The sequence below is a fragment of the Myotis nattereri genome (genome assembly GCF_964212035.1).
Source record: "Myotis nattereri genome assembly, chromosome: 2".
NCBI classification, from domain to species: Eukaryota; Metazoa; Chordata; class Mammalia; order Chiroptera; family Vespertilionidae; genus Myotis; species Myotis nattereri.
In genome coordinates, this window is record NC_138076.1 from 135,585,309 (window position 1) to 135,601,050 (window position 15,742).

The window sequence follows — 15,742 nt, forward strand, 5'->3', positions numbered from 1 at the left end:
CAGCTATTCCAGGTCTTTTTTTATTCCAGATGAATTTTTGGAATGTTCGTTCTAGATCTATGAAATATGCCATTGGTAATTTAATGGGGATTGCATTGAATCTATAGATTGCTTTGGGTAGTATGGACATTTTGATGATGTTGATTCTAACAATCCATGAACACGGTATGTTCTTCCATCTGTTTATGTCTTCCTCTATCTCTTTTTTCAGTGTCCTGTAGTTTTTCGCATATAGGTCTTTTACCTCCTTAGTCAAGTTTATTCCTAGGTATCTTAATTTTTTTGGTGCGATGGTAAATGGGATTGTTTTTTTAGTCTCACTTTCTGTAAGTTCACTATTGGTGCAAAGAAATGCCATAGATTTCTTGGCATTAATTTTGTATGATGCTACATTGCTGAATTCATTTATTAAGTCTAATAATTTTTTGATGGAGTCTTTAGGGTTTTCTATGTACAGTATCATGTCATCTGCAAATAAGGACAGTTTTACTTCTTCTTTTCCAATTTGGATGCCTTTTATTTCTTCTTCTTGTCTGATCGCAATGGCTAGTACTTCCAGTACTATTTGAACAGGAATGGTGAGAGGGGGCATCCCTGTCTTGTTCCTGTTCTTAGGGGAAATGGTTTTAGTTTATGACCATTGAGTATGATGTTGGCTGTGGGTTTTTCATATATGGCTTTTATTATGTTGAGGTATGATCCTTCTATTCCTACCTTGCTGAGAGTTTTTACCAAGAAAGGGTATTGGATTTTGTCAAATGCTTTTTCTCATCATTTGATATGACCATGTGATTTTCATCTCTCAATTTGTTTATGTGATATATCACGTTTATTGATTTGCAGATATTGTACCATCCTTGCATCCCCAGGATAAATCCTACTTGGTCATGGTGTATGATCTTTCAGATGTATTGCTGGATCCGATTTGCTAGAATTTTGTTGAGTATTTTGGCATCTATGTTCATGAGGGATATTGGCCTATAATTCTCTTTCATTGTGTTGTCTTTATCTGGTTTTGGTATTAGGGTGATGCTGGCTTCATAGAATGAGCTGGGAATTGTTCCTTCCTCTTGCATTTTTTGGAATAGTCTGAGGAGGATAGATTTTTAGTTCTTCCTTCAATGTTTGGTAAAACTCCCCTGCGAAGCCCTCTGGCCCTGGGCTTTTGTTTCCTGGGAGCTTTTTGATGACTGCTTCAATTTCTTCCATATTATTGGCATATTGAGATTTTTAGAATCTTCCAGGTTGAGTTTTGGAAGATTGTATTTTTCTAGGAATATGTCCATTTCCTCCAGGTTGTCTAGTTTGTTGGAGTAGAGTTGTTCATAGTATTTTTTAAAAAATATATTTTATTGATTTTTTACAGAGAGGAAGGGAGAGGGATAGAGAGTGAGAAACATAGATGAGAGAGAAACATCAACCAGCTGCCTCCTGCACACCCCCTACTGGGGATGTGCCCGCAACCAAGGTACATGCCCTTGACCAGAATCAAACCCGGGACCTTTCAGTCCACAGGCCGACGCTCTATCCACTGAGCCAAACTAGTTAGGGCTGTTCATAGTATTTTTAAGAATTCTATATATTTCTGTGGGGTCTGTTGTTATTTCGTCTCTTTCATTTCTGATTTTGTTTGAGTACTCTCTCTTTGCTTCTTGGTGAGCCTGGCTATAGTCTCATTAATCTTGTTTATCCTTTCAAAGAACCAGCTCTTGGTTTCATTAATCTTATGTATTGTGTTTTTTTTTTTTTGGTCTCTATGTTATTTATTTCTGCTCTAATCTTTATTATCTCCTTCCTTCTGCTCACGCTGGGCTTTTCTTGTTGCTCTCTTTCTAATTCTTTGAGTTGTAGAGTTAGATGATTTACTACCATTTTTTCTTGTTTTTTGAGGTAGGTCTGTAGAGCTATAAACTTCCCTCAGGACTGCTTTCATTGTGTTCCATAGATTTTGGATTGTTGTGCTTTTATTGTCATTAGTTTCCATGGTGTTTTTAATTTCCTCTTTGATCTTATTGGTAACCCAATCATTATTTAGTAGCATGCTATTCAGCTTCCAAGTGTTTGAGTTTTTTGGACTGTTTTTATTGTAGTTTATTTCTAATATTATGCCATTGTGGTCTGAAAAGATGCTTGGTATGATTTCAATCTTCTTAAATTGGGGGAGACTTTGCTTGTGAGCCAATATGTGGTCTATTTTTGAAAATGTCCCATGTGCACTTGAGAAGAATGTATATTCCGTGGCATTGGGGTGAAATTTTCTGAAGATGTCAATTAAGTCCATCTGATCTAGTGAGTCATTTAGGATTGCTGTTTGTTTGCTGACTTTTTGTCTAGAGGATTTATCCAGTGATGTCAGTGGTGTGTTTAAGTCCTCTACTAGATTGTATTGTTGTCAATCTCTCCCTTGATATCTTCCAGGAGTTTTTTTATGTATTTGGGTGCTCCTGCATTGGGTGAATATATGTTTATCAGGGCTATATCCTCTTCTTGTATAGATCCCTTTAGTATTATGAAGTGACCTTTCTTATCTTTTGTTATGGCCTTCACTTTGAGGTTTATTTTGTCAGATATAAGTATTGCTACCCAGCTTTTTTTTCATTTCCATTTGCCTGAAATACATTTTTCCGTCCCTTCACTTTCAGTCTGTGTGAGTCCCTTGTTCTGAGGTGGGTCTCTTGTAGACAGCATATATATGGGTCATCTCTTTGTATCCATTCAGCCACTCAATGTCTTTTGATTGGAGCATTTAGTCCATTTACATTTAAAGTTATTATTGAAAGGTACTTGTTTGTAGTCATTTCTATTTTTGTGCCTGTGTTCTTTCTTACCTTTTTATTTCTTCTTTTTACAGCATTCCCTTTAGCATTTCTTGCATTGCTGGCTTGGTAGTGATAAACTCCCTTAGCCTTTTTTTGTCTGCAAAGCTCCTGATTTCCCCTTCAATTTTGATTGATAGTCTTGCTGGATAGAGTATTCTTGGATTCAGTCCTTTGCTTTGCAACACTTTGTATACCTCCTTCCATTGCCTTCTAACTTGATGTGTTTCTGTTGAGAAATCATTTGATAATCTGATGGGGGATCCTTTGTAGGTAACTCTCTGTTTCTCTCTTGCAGCCTTTAAGATTCTCTCTTTGTCATGTACATTTGCCATCATTATTATGATGTGTCTTGGTGTAGGCCTTTGGGGTTCATCTTGCTTGGGACTCTCTGTACTTCTGTAACTTTTTTCTTTCCCATATCTGGGAAGTTTTCTGTCATCATTTCTCCAAATAGATTTTCTAATCCTTGCTGCTCTTCTTGTCCTTCTGGCAGCCCTATTATGCATATGTTACTTTGTTTCATGTTGTCCCAACACTCCCTTAGGCTCTCCTCCTGCTTTTTAATTTTTTTCTCCAGTTGCTGTTCAGATTGAGCTTGTTTCTCTACCTTATCTTCTAACTCTCTAACTCGGTCCTCTGCTTCTTCTAGTCTACTGTTGAAACCTTCCATGGTGTTTTTGATTGTAGCTATATAACTTTTCATTTCTTCCTGATTCTTGCATAGGTTGTTGATTTTCTCATCCATCCGGTGAATCAATTATACAACCATTACTCTGAATTCTTTTTCTGTCATGTTGCAAGCTTCAATTTCACTAATTTCCTTTCTTGGCGACTCCTTCTTTTCTTTTCTCTGGGGATTGTGTCGTCTCCCCATTCTAACTATCTCCAGAAGTTTCAAATGTCGAGTTGCGTGGGCCTGGGCCATGTGCAGTGGGAGCTTCGCTCCACCCTAGTGTCACTGAAGAGCTCTGACACTAAGATGTGTGGTTGTCGTGGGTTGGTGGGAACCAGGCTCGCTCAGAGTCACCGTTACCAGCACTCAGTGTGGCTTCGTGTGCGCACTTAGAATCAGGGACCCCGCCTGCACCGTGCAACAGAGACCTACCCTGGAGTGTTGAAAATCAGAGCCCCCTAGCGTGCACCAGGAGTCAGAGTTCCCCAAGAATCCAGTATCAGAGTCTCTGTTGCTTGGTGCAGTCTCGCGTTGAGAATCAGGGTCCCTGTGAGCACATGCACCAAAAATTGGAGTCACTGGGTTAGTGTGAATGCGCTGGGAATCAGGGATCCCAGGTGCAGATGATAAGAAACAGAGTCAAGTCACTGGTGCTTAGTGCTGCCTCTCGCCCAGAGAATCAGGGTCCCGGAGCCCATGCTGCGGGGAACAAGTTCCCAGTGTTCGCGTGTTCCCAGGCTAAGATTCCTGTAGCAGCACTGAGGCCTGGGCGAGGGGTGGGTTTATCAGTTACTATGACGCTGCCCACGAGCCTGCGGGGAGGGGGATGGGCTTTATTACTCACAGTGATCTGCTGCTGGGATGTCTGGATTCTTAGTGTCCGTGGGTCTATAGCTGTGGTCACAGGTCTCTGTCCCCAGTGGCTGCAGGGTCCTGGTTTGCATCTGAGACCACACTGGGTGGTGTTGAGGCCAGGATCCTAGTCTCAAGCAGCTCTGTTTCTCAAGATGGCGTGGTCTCTGTACCTGCGCTGGCCGCCCAGGAGTGTCCGTGCTGGGACCAGGGCTCCGCCGTCTAAGACTGCCTGGTTTAGCAGCCCCTTAGAAGACCTGTAGAATCTAACTGTCCCTAGCTCATACACACACACACACCATACACGTCCACACACTCCTCTATCACTCCCTCGCGCTCTGACACTCTCTCCCTCCCTACCTTCCTGCCAGTCGCCATCTTCTCATTCTTTTTCTTTAAAAGCAACTTAGAGTGGATGCAAGTGCTTCTCGTTCTTTAATCTGAATTTTTCTTCTTGCTCTTATAATAGCAAAGCTTATCCAATTTACACTTTCCCTTCAAGGGCTTATATTTGGTTCAGTTTCTAGTTGGCTCCCTGCTTTATTTTTTAAGCAATAAATTTGGGTTGTGATAGTAAGCCTTACTTGGAATCAAGCCTGTAGGTCTCCCTATCTGAATATTTCTAGAATACCTATCACTTTGCATACCAGAGACTGTGTTCATTTATAGAAAATAACAATAAATGTCACCTGATTATTTAATCTTCTAGTAATATTTTATAGCAAGATGTGTTATTCTAGTAATTTAACTGTTACAACACTGAGGCGTGCAGAAATGAATCACACTGAACAATAGAGAATGACTCAAATACCAAAGCACAGTGCCCTTAGGGCCTCCCTTGTCCTGTGCCTCAGATCACGAGGCAAACAGGCCAGGCCAGGCCTCCCCACGATCCTGGGGTGAACAAGCCAGACTAAGCCACTCCACGATCCCAGGTGAAGAAGCTGCTCCGCTGACCAGCCTGTGCTATGGACCTGTTTGGGCGCATGGTGTGGAGTCTGGGGCCTCTAGCCTGCAGCCACGGGAAGTCTCCCTCTCCCCAGAGTTAGGAGCACCAGCCCAGATCCACCCAGCGGACTGCACATGGAACTCAGTTTCCTTTAAAATAGGAAGGGATCCCATACTCATGAAGCAGCTACTTCCACACATATTTTTTTTTATTTAATTCACAGCACATCCTCTTTGTACTAATTGTTGGAAAATTATCCTAGCAATTGCCTCTGTTCCTCTCTGTATTGTTGCCTTACATTCTGATATCATTACTGCGCTTTTATCATCCACTCGCTCGAATAAGATTGTGAATTATTCAAGGGCAGAGATCATGACTTGAGCTTGTGTTTCCCTGTCATGGTGCCTAGATAAATACTCAAATGCCATCCAGTCCAAATGACTGTGATGAGAGAGGCCCACCGTTGCTGGAGACCTCTGATTTTTATTTAAAGGACCTCACTTGTTCTGCGCCTTTACAGAGGGGTAAGTAGGGGCTGAGGGAATTTGAGGAAACCCAGACAGAATTCTCCTCCTAAAAGATTTTGCTAAGCTGTCACCCAGGACCACTGGGCATTTGTGCAATTAAAACCCAGACACACAGCAATAACAAAGGCACTGGTCTTCTACTGCTAATGCCTGGGGATCAAACCCCAGACTGCAGAAACTCACCCCCGCAGTCAGGACCGGGCTGCTGGATGGACCTGGGCTGGTGCTCCTAACTCTGGGGAGAGGGAGACTTCCCGTGGCTGCAGGCTAGAGGCCCCAGACTCCACACCATGTGCCCAAACAGGTCCATAGCACAGGCTGGTCAGCGGAGCGGCTTCTTCACCTGGGATCGTGGGGTGGCTTAGCCTGGCTTGTTCACCCCAGGACTGTGGGGAGGCCTGGCCTAGCCTGTTTGCCTCGTGATCGCAGGCGGCCTGGCCTGGCCTCTTTACCCCGGGATCATGGGGAGGCCTGGCCGGGCCTGTTCACCCCACAATCATGGGGATGCCTGGCCTGTTCGCCCCATGATGGGTGCTGGGCTGGGGGGCATGAACCCAGGCCGCCGCTTGGTACCGGTGCACACACAAGCAGCCATGGGGCGGGAACATCTGCTTGGTGCCTGTGCCCATAGGCCCGGAGTGGCTGGGAGCGTTCTGGGACCCCGGCAGCTCAGGGCCTACGTGCGGGCCTACAGCCTAGGAGCGGCCTGGGTCCAGAGGATGTTCCCGGGACCCAGGCCTTTCAGCACCTGTGTATGCAAATTAACCTGCCATCTTTGGTGGATTAATTTGCATATTCTCCTGATTGGCTGGTGAGCACAGTGGAGGGATGGTCAATTTACATGTTTCTCTTTTATTATATAGGATTAAAGGCAGAAAAATAATTTTGTACTCACTCATTTTTAATGAAAAACTAGTCAATTAAATCAGAATCTGCCACAAGTCAATCAAATTAATCTGTGCTATAATTAATAATGTGTGTACATTATAAGAATGTAATTAAGGAGATTAATATAAAATACAATAATGATTTAAATCCTTTATCAAGTTATTATTTGGTAACATTGACTAAGATTCGCTATAAAAAATATACACTGTAAAAGAAAAGTTATCTATAAATCTTACATTTCTTCATAATTTTCAATATTTGGGTGATTCTTCAGCAGGTAGCTTGTCATCACTGTTTCCATGAATGGGATTCTTTTGGTGGGGATATCGCTTGCCTTGCTGTCTTCTCCTTTCTGGTCTATTATTTTTTCCTGATTCCTCCCTTCCATATCTTCACATGAGTTGGTTAAAAGGGAATGATGAGAACCAGAGTTCATCCGTTTTTTAGAAATAGCTGGTGAGTCAGGTTTATGTTTGTTTGCACAAGAGTGAAGGACTCTGTTTTGCAGTGTGCTGTTACTGTCTATAGGAACCAGATGAGTTTGCTGTGCTTCTGATTCACTTCTGTTGGTGATACTTATATCTCCGAGTTCATGTGCATATCGATATTGATTACTAAGTGCCATTAATTTCTTAAAATGATGACAGAGATTTTCTGCAGCATCCAAGGTGAATATATTTCTGAACAAATAATGACAATAGTTAATAACAAGATTATATCTGCAAATATCTAAACTTGTATAGGTTTTGAAATTTTCCCTGCATGGCATGACATGAACATGAAACTTTACTATGACATTCATTAAAAACTTATTTCTGGTTGCTTAGATAAAAATTTATATCATTTCTAACAAAATTTGAAAATATTTGTTTAGTTAATATAGATCTGTCAATCCAGACAAAATATCTGGAAGTTTTAGGACCATTTTTATTCTAGGTATTTTTGGTACAAATGAATGAGAAAAATCTATGGTTTTCCTACCATAAACATGAGAAATTATGGCTGCCTAAATTTTGAGAAGTTATTTATGAAATATAGTTAAAAGTACTTTCTACATTGACACTTGCCATGCAAAATATTTGTATTGGACTTTTAAACAAAGAACTTCTATCATGGGAAAGTTTATATTCCCATTTTTATCTGGAAAAATAATCCATTCCAAAGAAAAATCAAATACTTTAAGCTATAAATGGTTGTGATTCTCTTGAACAATTGTTGGATTTCTGACTTACTGAGATTATAGTTTATGTAAGCAATCAAACTTTCACTTTGCCAGATTACAGCTCTCAATAGCAAATGTAAAGGATTTTGCATTTGTATAAGCCTTATTTTTTGTCTACATTTTACTTATCTTCCTTTATTTCTGTTTTATTATTTGTAATTTTACTTACTTCAAATATTTATTTTCTGTATATACCCCCAAGCTGCCTTAAATTTATTCTGAAACAATGTAGGATATAAAAATATGTATAAAAATGTTATCAATAGCATACAAAATAAAAAATATTTCCTAAGATGTAGAGATAATTAGATAGTCCTTATGAGCACAAAAGATTAGTTGTTAATATGTGCTCCTCCAATATCTTTTTGATATTTTATATTTAATTAATTTTGTTGGCTAATGATGCAGAAAGGTTCAATTTAATATCAGAATATCAAATGCTTATGGCTAGGCTTTAAATTTACCACCGTTTATGATCAAAACATAAAATACAGTCTATTTTCCATTTTCAATGCTAATGACAATAAATTACCCAAAGGAATTTAGAAATATAAATTTCAACATGAGGGATGTCAAGCATCACTTTGACATGAAAAATTGTACATTACCCAACATTTACAAGAAGATATAAATTGAGGTTTATGCAAACATAAATCTAAATAACCTTAGTATTTATTCAAAGTAAACATTAATTATGCATGAAAATTTGGATTATTTTGAAAGTTATGAAGTTACTTTTTAATATGAATAGACTATATTTTAAAACATTTAATAGAAAAACTATCTCATATAGATGAGTATGTATGAAAGTACAAATATTAATATTTTAAGAATATAATTTTACAATTAAGACATTTGGAAGCCCATATTATTGTTCCAGTTATAATGAAACCTCATCATAAGAGAAATAGGAGATCATTTTCCTTTTTGTGTTTTCTGAAGCAATGCAAATTAGAAAAAAGTTATAGAAAGATCATTTGTAATTCATTCATAATAATGCATTCAAAATTTGGGATGGGAAATGAGTTTTCTTTTTTGTTATTTGATTAGGATTTTACTCTGTTTCTGTACCCTGAATATGTGCATGTGTGGACTGCTTTTCTCCACCATGCTCCCCTAATACACTATATAATAAAAGCCCAGCGACCGAAACAGCAGAACAACCATAGTCCCTTTCCCCAGCTGGCCCCATCCCCAAGCAGGACTCTCTACCTCGATCAGGGGCGGGGCCGGCCTGAAAACTGCCCACAGCCCATCTCCCTGGCCGGCCCCACCCCCCAGCAGGGACTACCACCCTGATCTGGGACCCCCATCAGGGCAAGCCAGCGGGCCCCACCTGTGCACTGGGCCTCTATCCTATATAATAAAAGGGTAATATGCAAATTGACCCTAATGGCAGAAAGACCAGAACAACTGCTCAATCAGTCACTATGAGGTGCACTGACCACCTCTTGGTCCCTTTCCCCAGCCAGCAGGCTCCTATTGCCCAATGGCAAATGGGGAAACAGGGGTGGGTGGCGGGGGATTCAGGCAGCTCCAAGCCAAGGCCCTTTCCCTGCCCCACCAGTCACCCCACACAGAGAGTGACATGTGGCGGGGAAAGGGCCAGCAAGTGGATGGGAACAGGCAATCTCTCAGTCCCTTCCCCGAGCCATCAGGCTCTGATTGCCCGATGGCAAATCGGGAACTGAGGGTGGGTGATGGCAGGGGGTGGGGCCAGCTGCGGGCAGCCAGGGAAGACGGCCCTGATCTCAGGCCAGGCCTAGGGACCATACCCAAGCATGAATTTCATGCGCCAGGCCTCTAGTAGAAATATAAAATACTAGAGGCCCGGTGCACTAAATTCATGCCCTGGTGGGGGTCCCTCAGCCTTGCCTGCAACCTCTTGCAGTCCGGGACCCCTTGGTTCTTACCATCTGCCTGCTCGCTGCTCCTTACATTCGGCTCGCTGCTTCTTAATCTGTCACGGAGGCGGGAGAGGCTCCTGCCTTTGCTGCTGTGCTCGCCAGCCATGAGCCCGGCTTCTGGCTGAGCGGCATTCCCCCTGAGTGAGTGCACTGACCACTAGGGGCAGCTCCTGCATTGAGCGTCAGCCCTTTGCTGGTCAGTGTGCATCATAGCGACCGGTTGTTGTGGTTGTTCTGCTGTAATGGTTGCTTAGGCTCTTCTTATATAGACTAGAGGCCCGGTGCACAAAAATTTGTGCACTTGGGGGGAAAGGGGGGCACCTCAGCCTGGCCTGTGCCCTCTCGCAGTATGGGGACCCTTCGGGAGATAACGCCCTGCAGGCATAGGCCTGCTCCCAGGTGGCAGAGGGCAGGCCCAATCCCTAGGTGCAGCCCCTGGTCGGGCTCAGAGCAGGGCCGATTGGGGAGTTGGAGCACTGACCCTGTCATGCACAGAACAGGGTGGATCAGGAGGTTGTGATGCCACCCTCAGTCACGCTCAGGGTAGGGCCGATTGGGGGGTTGGGGCACTGCTCCCTGTCACACTCAAGGCAGGGTCGATGGGGAGGTTGCAGCACCACCCCCTGTCACGCACAGAGCAGGGCCAATCCGGGGGTTGGGGCGCTGCCCCCTGTCATGCACAGAGCAGGGCCCATCAGGGGGGTTGGGGCTCCTTACCCTGTCACGCACAGAGTAGGGCCAATCAGGGGGTTGGGGCGCTGCCACTGTCACACTCAGGGCAAGGCCGATGGGGAGGTTACGGCTCTACCCCGTCACACAAACATCAGGGCCCATGGGGGTGGGGGGGTTGGGGCGCCGCACCCTGTCACACACAGAGCCGCAGGGCGATCAGGGGGTTGGTGAGCTCCCCCCATATCAGGCACAGAGCAGGGCTGATTAGGAGGTTGGGGCGCCTTCCCCTGTCACACACAGAGCAGGATGGATAGGGAGGTTGTGGCCCCGCCCCCTGTCACACACAGAGCCGCAGGGCGATCAGGGGGTTTGGGCGCTGCTCCCTGTCACGCTGATCCCAGTGCCGGGAGGCCTCTCGGCTCCGCTGATCCCGGTGCTGGGAGGCCTCGCTGCTCCACTGATCCCGGTGCTGGGAGGCATATTACCCTTTTACTATATAGGATAGAGGCCTGGCGCATGGGTGGGGCTGGCTGGTTTGCTCTGAAGGGTGTCCTGGATCAGGGTGGGGGTCCCCACTGCGGTGCCTGGCCAGCCTGGGTGAGGGGATGATGGCTGTTTGCAGCTGGTCACACACCCTTCAGGATGGGGGTTCCCACTGGGGTTCCTGGCCAGCCTGGGTGAGGGGATGATGGCTATTTGCAGCTGGTCACACACCCTTCAGGGTGGGGGTCCCCATTGGGGTTCCTGGCCAGTCTGGGTGAGGGGCTCAGGGTTGAAACTCCCAACTGCTCCTTTTTTTCTTTTTCTTTTTTTTATTCTGGGCCAGCTTGAGCTCTGGCTCCAGCTCTGAGGCCTCTGCTGCTGCTGAAAGCAGGTATCTGGTTTGTTTTGGTTCTATAATCGAAACAATGTAAAACTCCAGCTCTGAGATCCCAGCTCGCTGAAAGCAGGTTTCTGGGGTTTTGTTTAGCTTCTTTATTTTTTTAAAAAAATATATTTTATTGATTTTTACAGAGAGGAAGGGAGAGAGATAGTTAGAAACATCGATGAGAGAGGAACATCGATCAGCTGCCTCCTGCACATCTCCTACTGGGGACGTGCCCGCAACCCAGGTACATGCCCCTGACCGGAATCGGACCTGGGACCCCTCAGTCCGCAGGCCGACGCTCTATCCACTGAGCCAAACCAGTTTCGGCTTGTTTAGCTTCTATATTTGTTACAATGTTTCTTAAAATGCAGGCTCAGAGGCCGGCAAGGCAGGTGTGGAACGTTGGAGTCCTCCGTCACTGAAGCAAGCAAGCCTCGTTCGCTTTAAGCTGCCTGGCTGCTGGCCGCCATCTTGGCTGGCAGTTAATTTGCATATCGCCCTGATTATCCAATGGGAAGGGTAGCGGTCATATGCCAATTACCATGTTTCTCTTTTATTAGATAGGATGTGTGATACCCCTTGTATGTATAAATATTATCTATATTATAAAACTTGCCTTACTCCATTGCAACAATTTATTTATCTAATTTTCTCTTATGTTATTCTGATTGTGTGTTTTATCTACAAAAATTGAATAAATTTATAATTAATTGAATGCCTGAATGTTTACATCTTATGTTGAAACTATCCTCATACATTATTTTATTTAATATTTAACTTTTAAAAAAGTCAAAATAGATATTGATATATTTCAAACAATGTAAAGATGATGTCAGATTTTTAGAAGAGAGACTATCCCTAAAACACACTGTTCTAATCCAAAAAAGGTATGATTATATTGATCAGAATATTTTTAATCATATCTATAAAATACATTACGTATTTTAATTAAGGTAAAGATAAGAGTCTTACCCTTTTCCAGTAATATAGTTTTCAATTAGTAAGTTGAATTCTGTAATCTGGGACTGACAAAGTAACAGGAAACGTCCTAATCCTGATTGATAGTGTTCTTCAATGTGGCTCTTTGAACAAGAGTCTAGAGTTTCACCATTGAGGATTCTTAGAGCAGGTAATATTTTAAGCAAAGAATGCCTATTGAAAACATAAAAAAAATATTGAAAAGGAGCATTTATTTCTAAACAACCATATGCCTGTTACTTAAACAATACAAGCACAGAGTATATCATGGACACTGTCACTGTTTTGTAGAGAAAATAATAGTATTAATTTGTTTTAAACTGTTCTGATCCAGAATACGTTTTAGAGTTCTTTGCATTTAACAGTTTCCTTCTAAATACAAAAGTGAAATTTAAGAAGTTGGAAATGATCTGGGAATAAATAAAAGGTTGCATTATAATAATAATAATGTCAGATGCACTCTTTTATAAAGAAGATAATTAAAATAATCTTACTGAATGTTGCTGTTTATTTTAGAAATAAAGGTGAATTTTGGTTGTTTTTCTTAACAAAATAGAATGAGTGTAGGCTAAAACAAGAGGGGTGGGGATTGCCATACTTTTCATGATCTGGGAAATCTAAAACTATGTTATTTATTCTTTCAATTACTAAGGATTATATATAATAATATTAGTAATTTATAACTAATTTGTTGTATAATAATAAAATAATCAAGATATGGGTATAAGTCTATACCAAACCAGGTCCGACAGCAAAACTTCCAACAAGCCCAGTCATTTTGAAGTACTCCCCAAGCCTTTCACAAGGAGAGTGCAAGCTTCTTTCTACAAGGTTTTATCGGTGGTCACAGGGGCAAAAAGAACATCTTGAATAAGTAAAACTCCTTAGTTAAAAACTCACAGTTCTTTTGAGAAAAACTACTGAACTTTGAAAACAGGTATCAAAGAAAACTAAATAAGTGGAAAGCTGTTCCATGAAATTATGTTCATATATAAGAAGATTGAATATTCTCAAGAAGTCAGTTCTCCCTGATTTGGTCTTCAGATTCAACACAACCCCAATCAAAATGCCAACAAGATATTTTGAGGACATCAATAAATCGTATCTAAAGTTTACATGAAGAAGCAAAAAGACCAAAAGAGCTAACTTAACATTGAAGGAAAAGAACAAAATGCATAGATTAACACTACCTGACTTCAATATTTACTATCAAAATACAGTAATCAAGAGAGCGTGGTAGCATTGGGAAAAGAATAGACAAATAGGTCAGTGGAACAAAAGAAAGAGCACAGACTTAGACCTGTGCAGATATCATCAACTAGTCTTTGACCAAAAAGCAAATGCATACAATGAAGAAAAGATAAATGGTCCTGGAACAACTGGACAACCACATGCAAAAAAAGAAAAGAAAAATAGAAGAGTATAGACACAGGCCTTAAAACTCTTCACAAGTTCAGCAAGATGGTGGCTGGCAGGACCGCCGTGAGGGAGAGGGTGTGAGTGAGTGAGGGAGTAAAAGGGGTGTGTGTGGACGTGTGAGGTGTGGGCATGTGTGATGTGTACATGTGTGTGTGAGGGACAGTTAGATCTCACAAAGTCTCAGGAGCTGGCAGACCAGGCTCTCTTGAACAGGGAGCCCCTGCCACAGCTGTGGGCACTCCCCAGGCTGCAGGATTTGGGCACAGAGCCCATACCATCTTGAAGGGGAGAGCAGCCTTCACTAGGAACCAAGTCTCACCATCACCCAGACTGGCCTTAGACACTGCCTGGAACCCTGCAGCCACTCCGGCCAAAGTGGTACTCCCTCGCCTGCAGACCTGCACACCTCAGGACATCCACCTCATGGCTGCTGGCTCCAGGCCCCTCAGGCACACAGCTCCAGCAGAAGAAACTGTGACTTCCCTCTCTCTGACTTCCGGCTTCTGGACACTGTGGTCATGCTGCTCCAGTGGTGGACTCCATGAGTTCACCTCCATGGCAGATGGCTCCAGGGTCCCTCAGAGAGTTGCTGAGGGTGCAACTCTCCAGCCAAGGGCACATGGCTTTGGCTGTAGAACCTGTGACTACTACTTCCCTGGCCTCTGGACCTTGGGCTCCTTGGTGAGTTGCTAAGTGTGCGCCTCTCCAGCTGAAGTCCTGTTGTTTCAGCAACAGATTCTGAGATTCCCGCATCCCCAGCTGCTGGATCCTGGACCCCCTCGTGATTCATAGGGTGAAATCTCCCTGGCCAGCCTGTGCTATGGACCTGTTTGGGCGCATATTCTATGAAAGACACATCTTAAAAATGCTTAAAGAAAGTTGTCATTTTTTCATGGTGAAGGGACTGGAGTCCGTGTTGATGAAAACACCTTGGTGACTGTGGTGACTGGCAGTGGCTGCAGCATCAGGGTGATGGGGCTGGTTCCTTCCCCTGATCAGCCCAGTCGTCTCCCACAAAGGGAGGCCAGACTGCGGCTTAGTCCCGCTTCCCAAGGGGAGCAGGGAGTGGGCCTAAGACATCAGTAGGACATCACCTGAGGCTCCCAGTATGTGAGAGGGGGCAGGCTGGGCTTAGGGACCATGCCCCCCAGTGCATGAATTTCGTGCACTGGACCCCTAGTATTTTAAATATTCACCAAAGTCCCCAGTCAAGTTTTCATCAAGACATGACTGTAATGTCAAAATAACTTATCCTATCTAATAATAGACAAACATGGTAATTGACCGTACCTTTGCTACACCTCCCATTGGCTAACAGCATGATATGCAAATTAACTGCCAACAAAGATGGCGGTTAATTTGCATACTGCAGGCAGGGTGGGACAGCGTGAGTGCGAGCCACAATCCAGGCCCCCGTGTGTGACCCCAGAAGCCGCCTGCCTGCCGCCCGTGATGGATCCAATCCCGGGCCACTGGCTAGCCCCAGAAGCCACCTGATATGGCAGTAACTCTATCAGTAAGCACTCTGAAAGTCAGTGGCATAAATGCACCAATTAAAAGAAAGATTATGAGGGTGAATCAAAAACAAAACCCACTTTAAATATAAAGACACATATAGATTAAAAGTAAATCAACTAAGCTTCAGCTGGTTTTTCTCAGTGGATAGAGCATTAGTCCGTGGACTGAAGGGTCCCAGGTTCGATTCCAGTCAAGGGCATGTACCTCAGTTGCTGGCTTGATCCCCAGTCCCTATCAGAGCATGTGCAGGAGGCAACCAATCAATGTGTCTCCCTTTCCCTTCACTCTCTCTAAAATTCAATTGAAAAATATCCTTGGGTGAAGATTAACAAAAACAAAGTAAATGGATTAAGTGATATTAAAGAGATTATATGAAAAATATATTCCAAATTTTGTTAGTTGTATAATGGTTATGTTTAAATTATTAACACCTAAGAAATTGGGTGAAGG

General features: G+C 43.2%; 1 protein-coding gene across 1 annotated transcript in view; it reads right to left on the reverse strand.

The window, feature by feature from the left end:
- Window positions 1–15,742, reverse strand: part of LRRIQ1 (leucine rich repeats and IQ motif containing 1) — a 264,793-nt gene that overhangs the window by 152,238 nt on the left and 96,813 nt on the right. The window contains exons 15-16 of the mRNA XM_081084809.1: window positions 12,350–12,529; window positions 6,945–7,388 (exon numbers count right to left, since the gene is read on the reverse strand). Coding sequence (XP_080940935.1) covers window positions 6,945–7,388; window positions 12,350–12,529 — 624 coding nt within the window. The remainder of the gene's footprint in view (window positions 1–6,944; window positions 7,389–12,349; window positions 12,530–15,742) is intronic.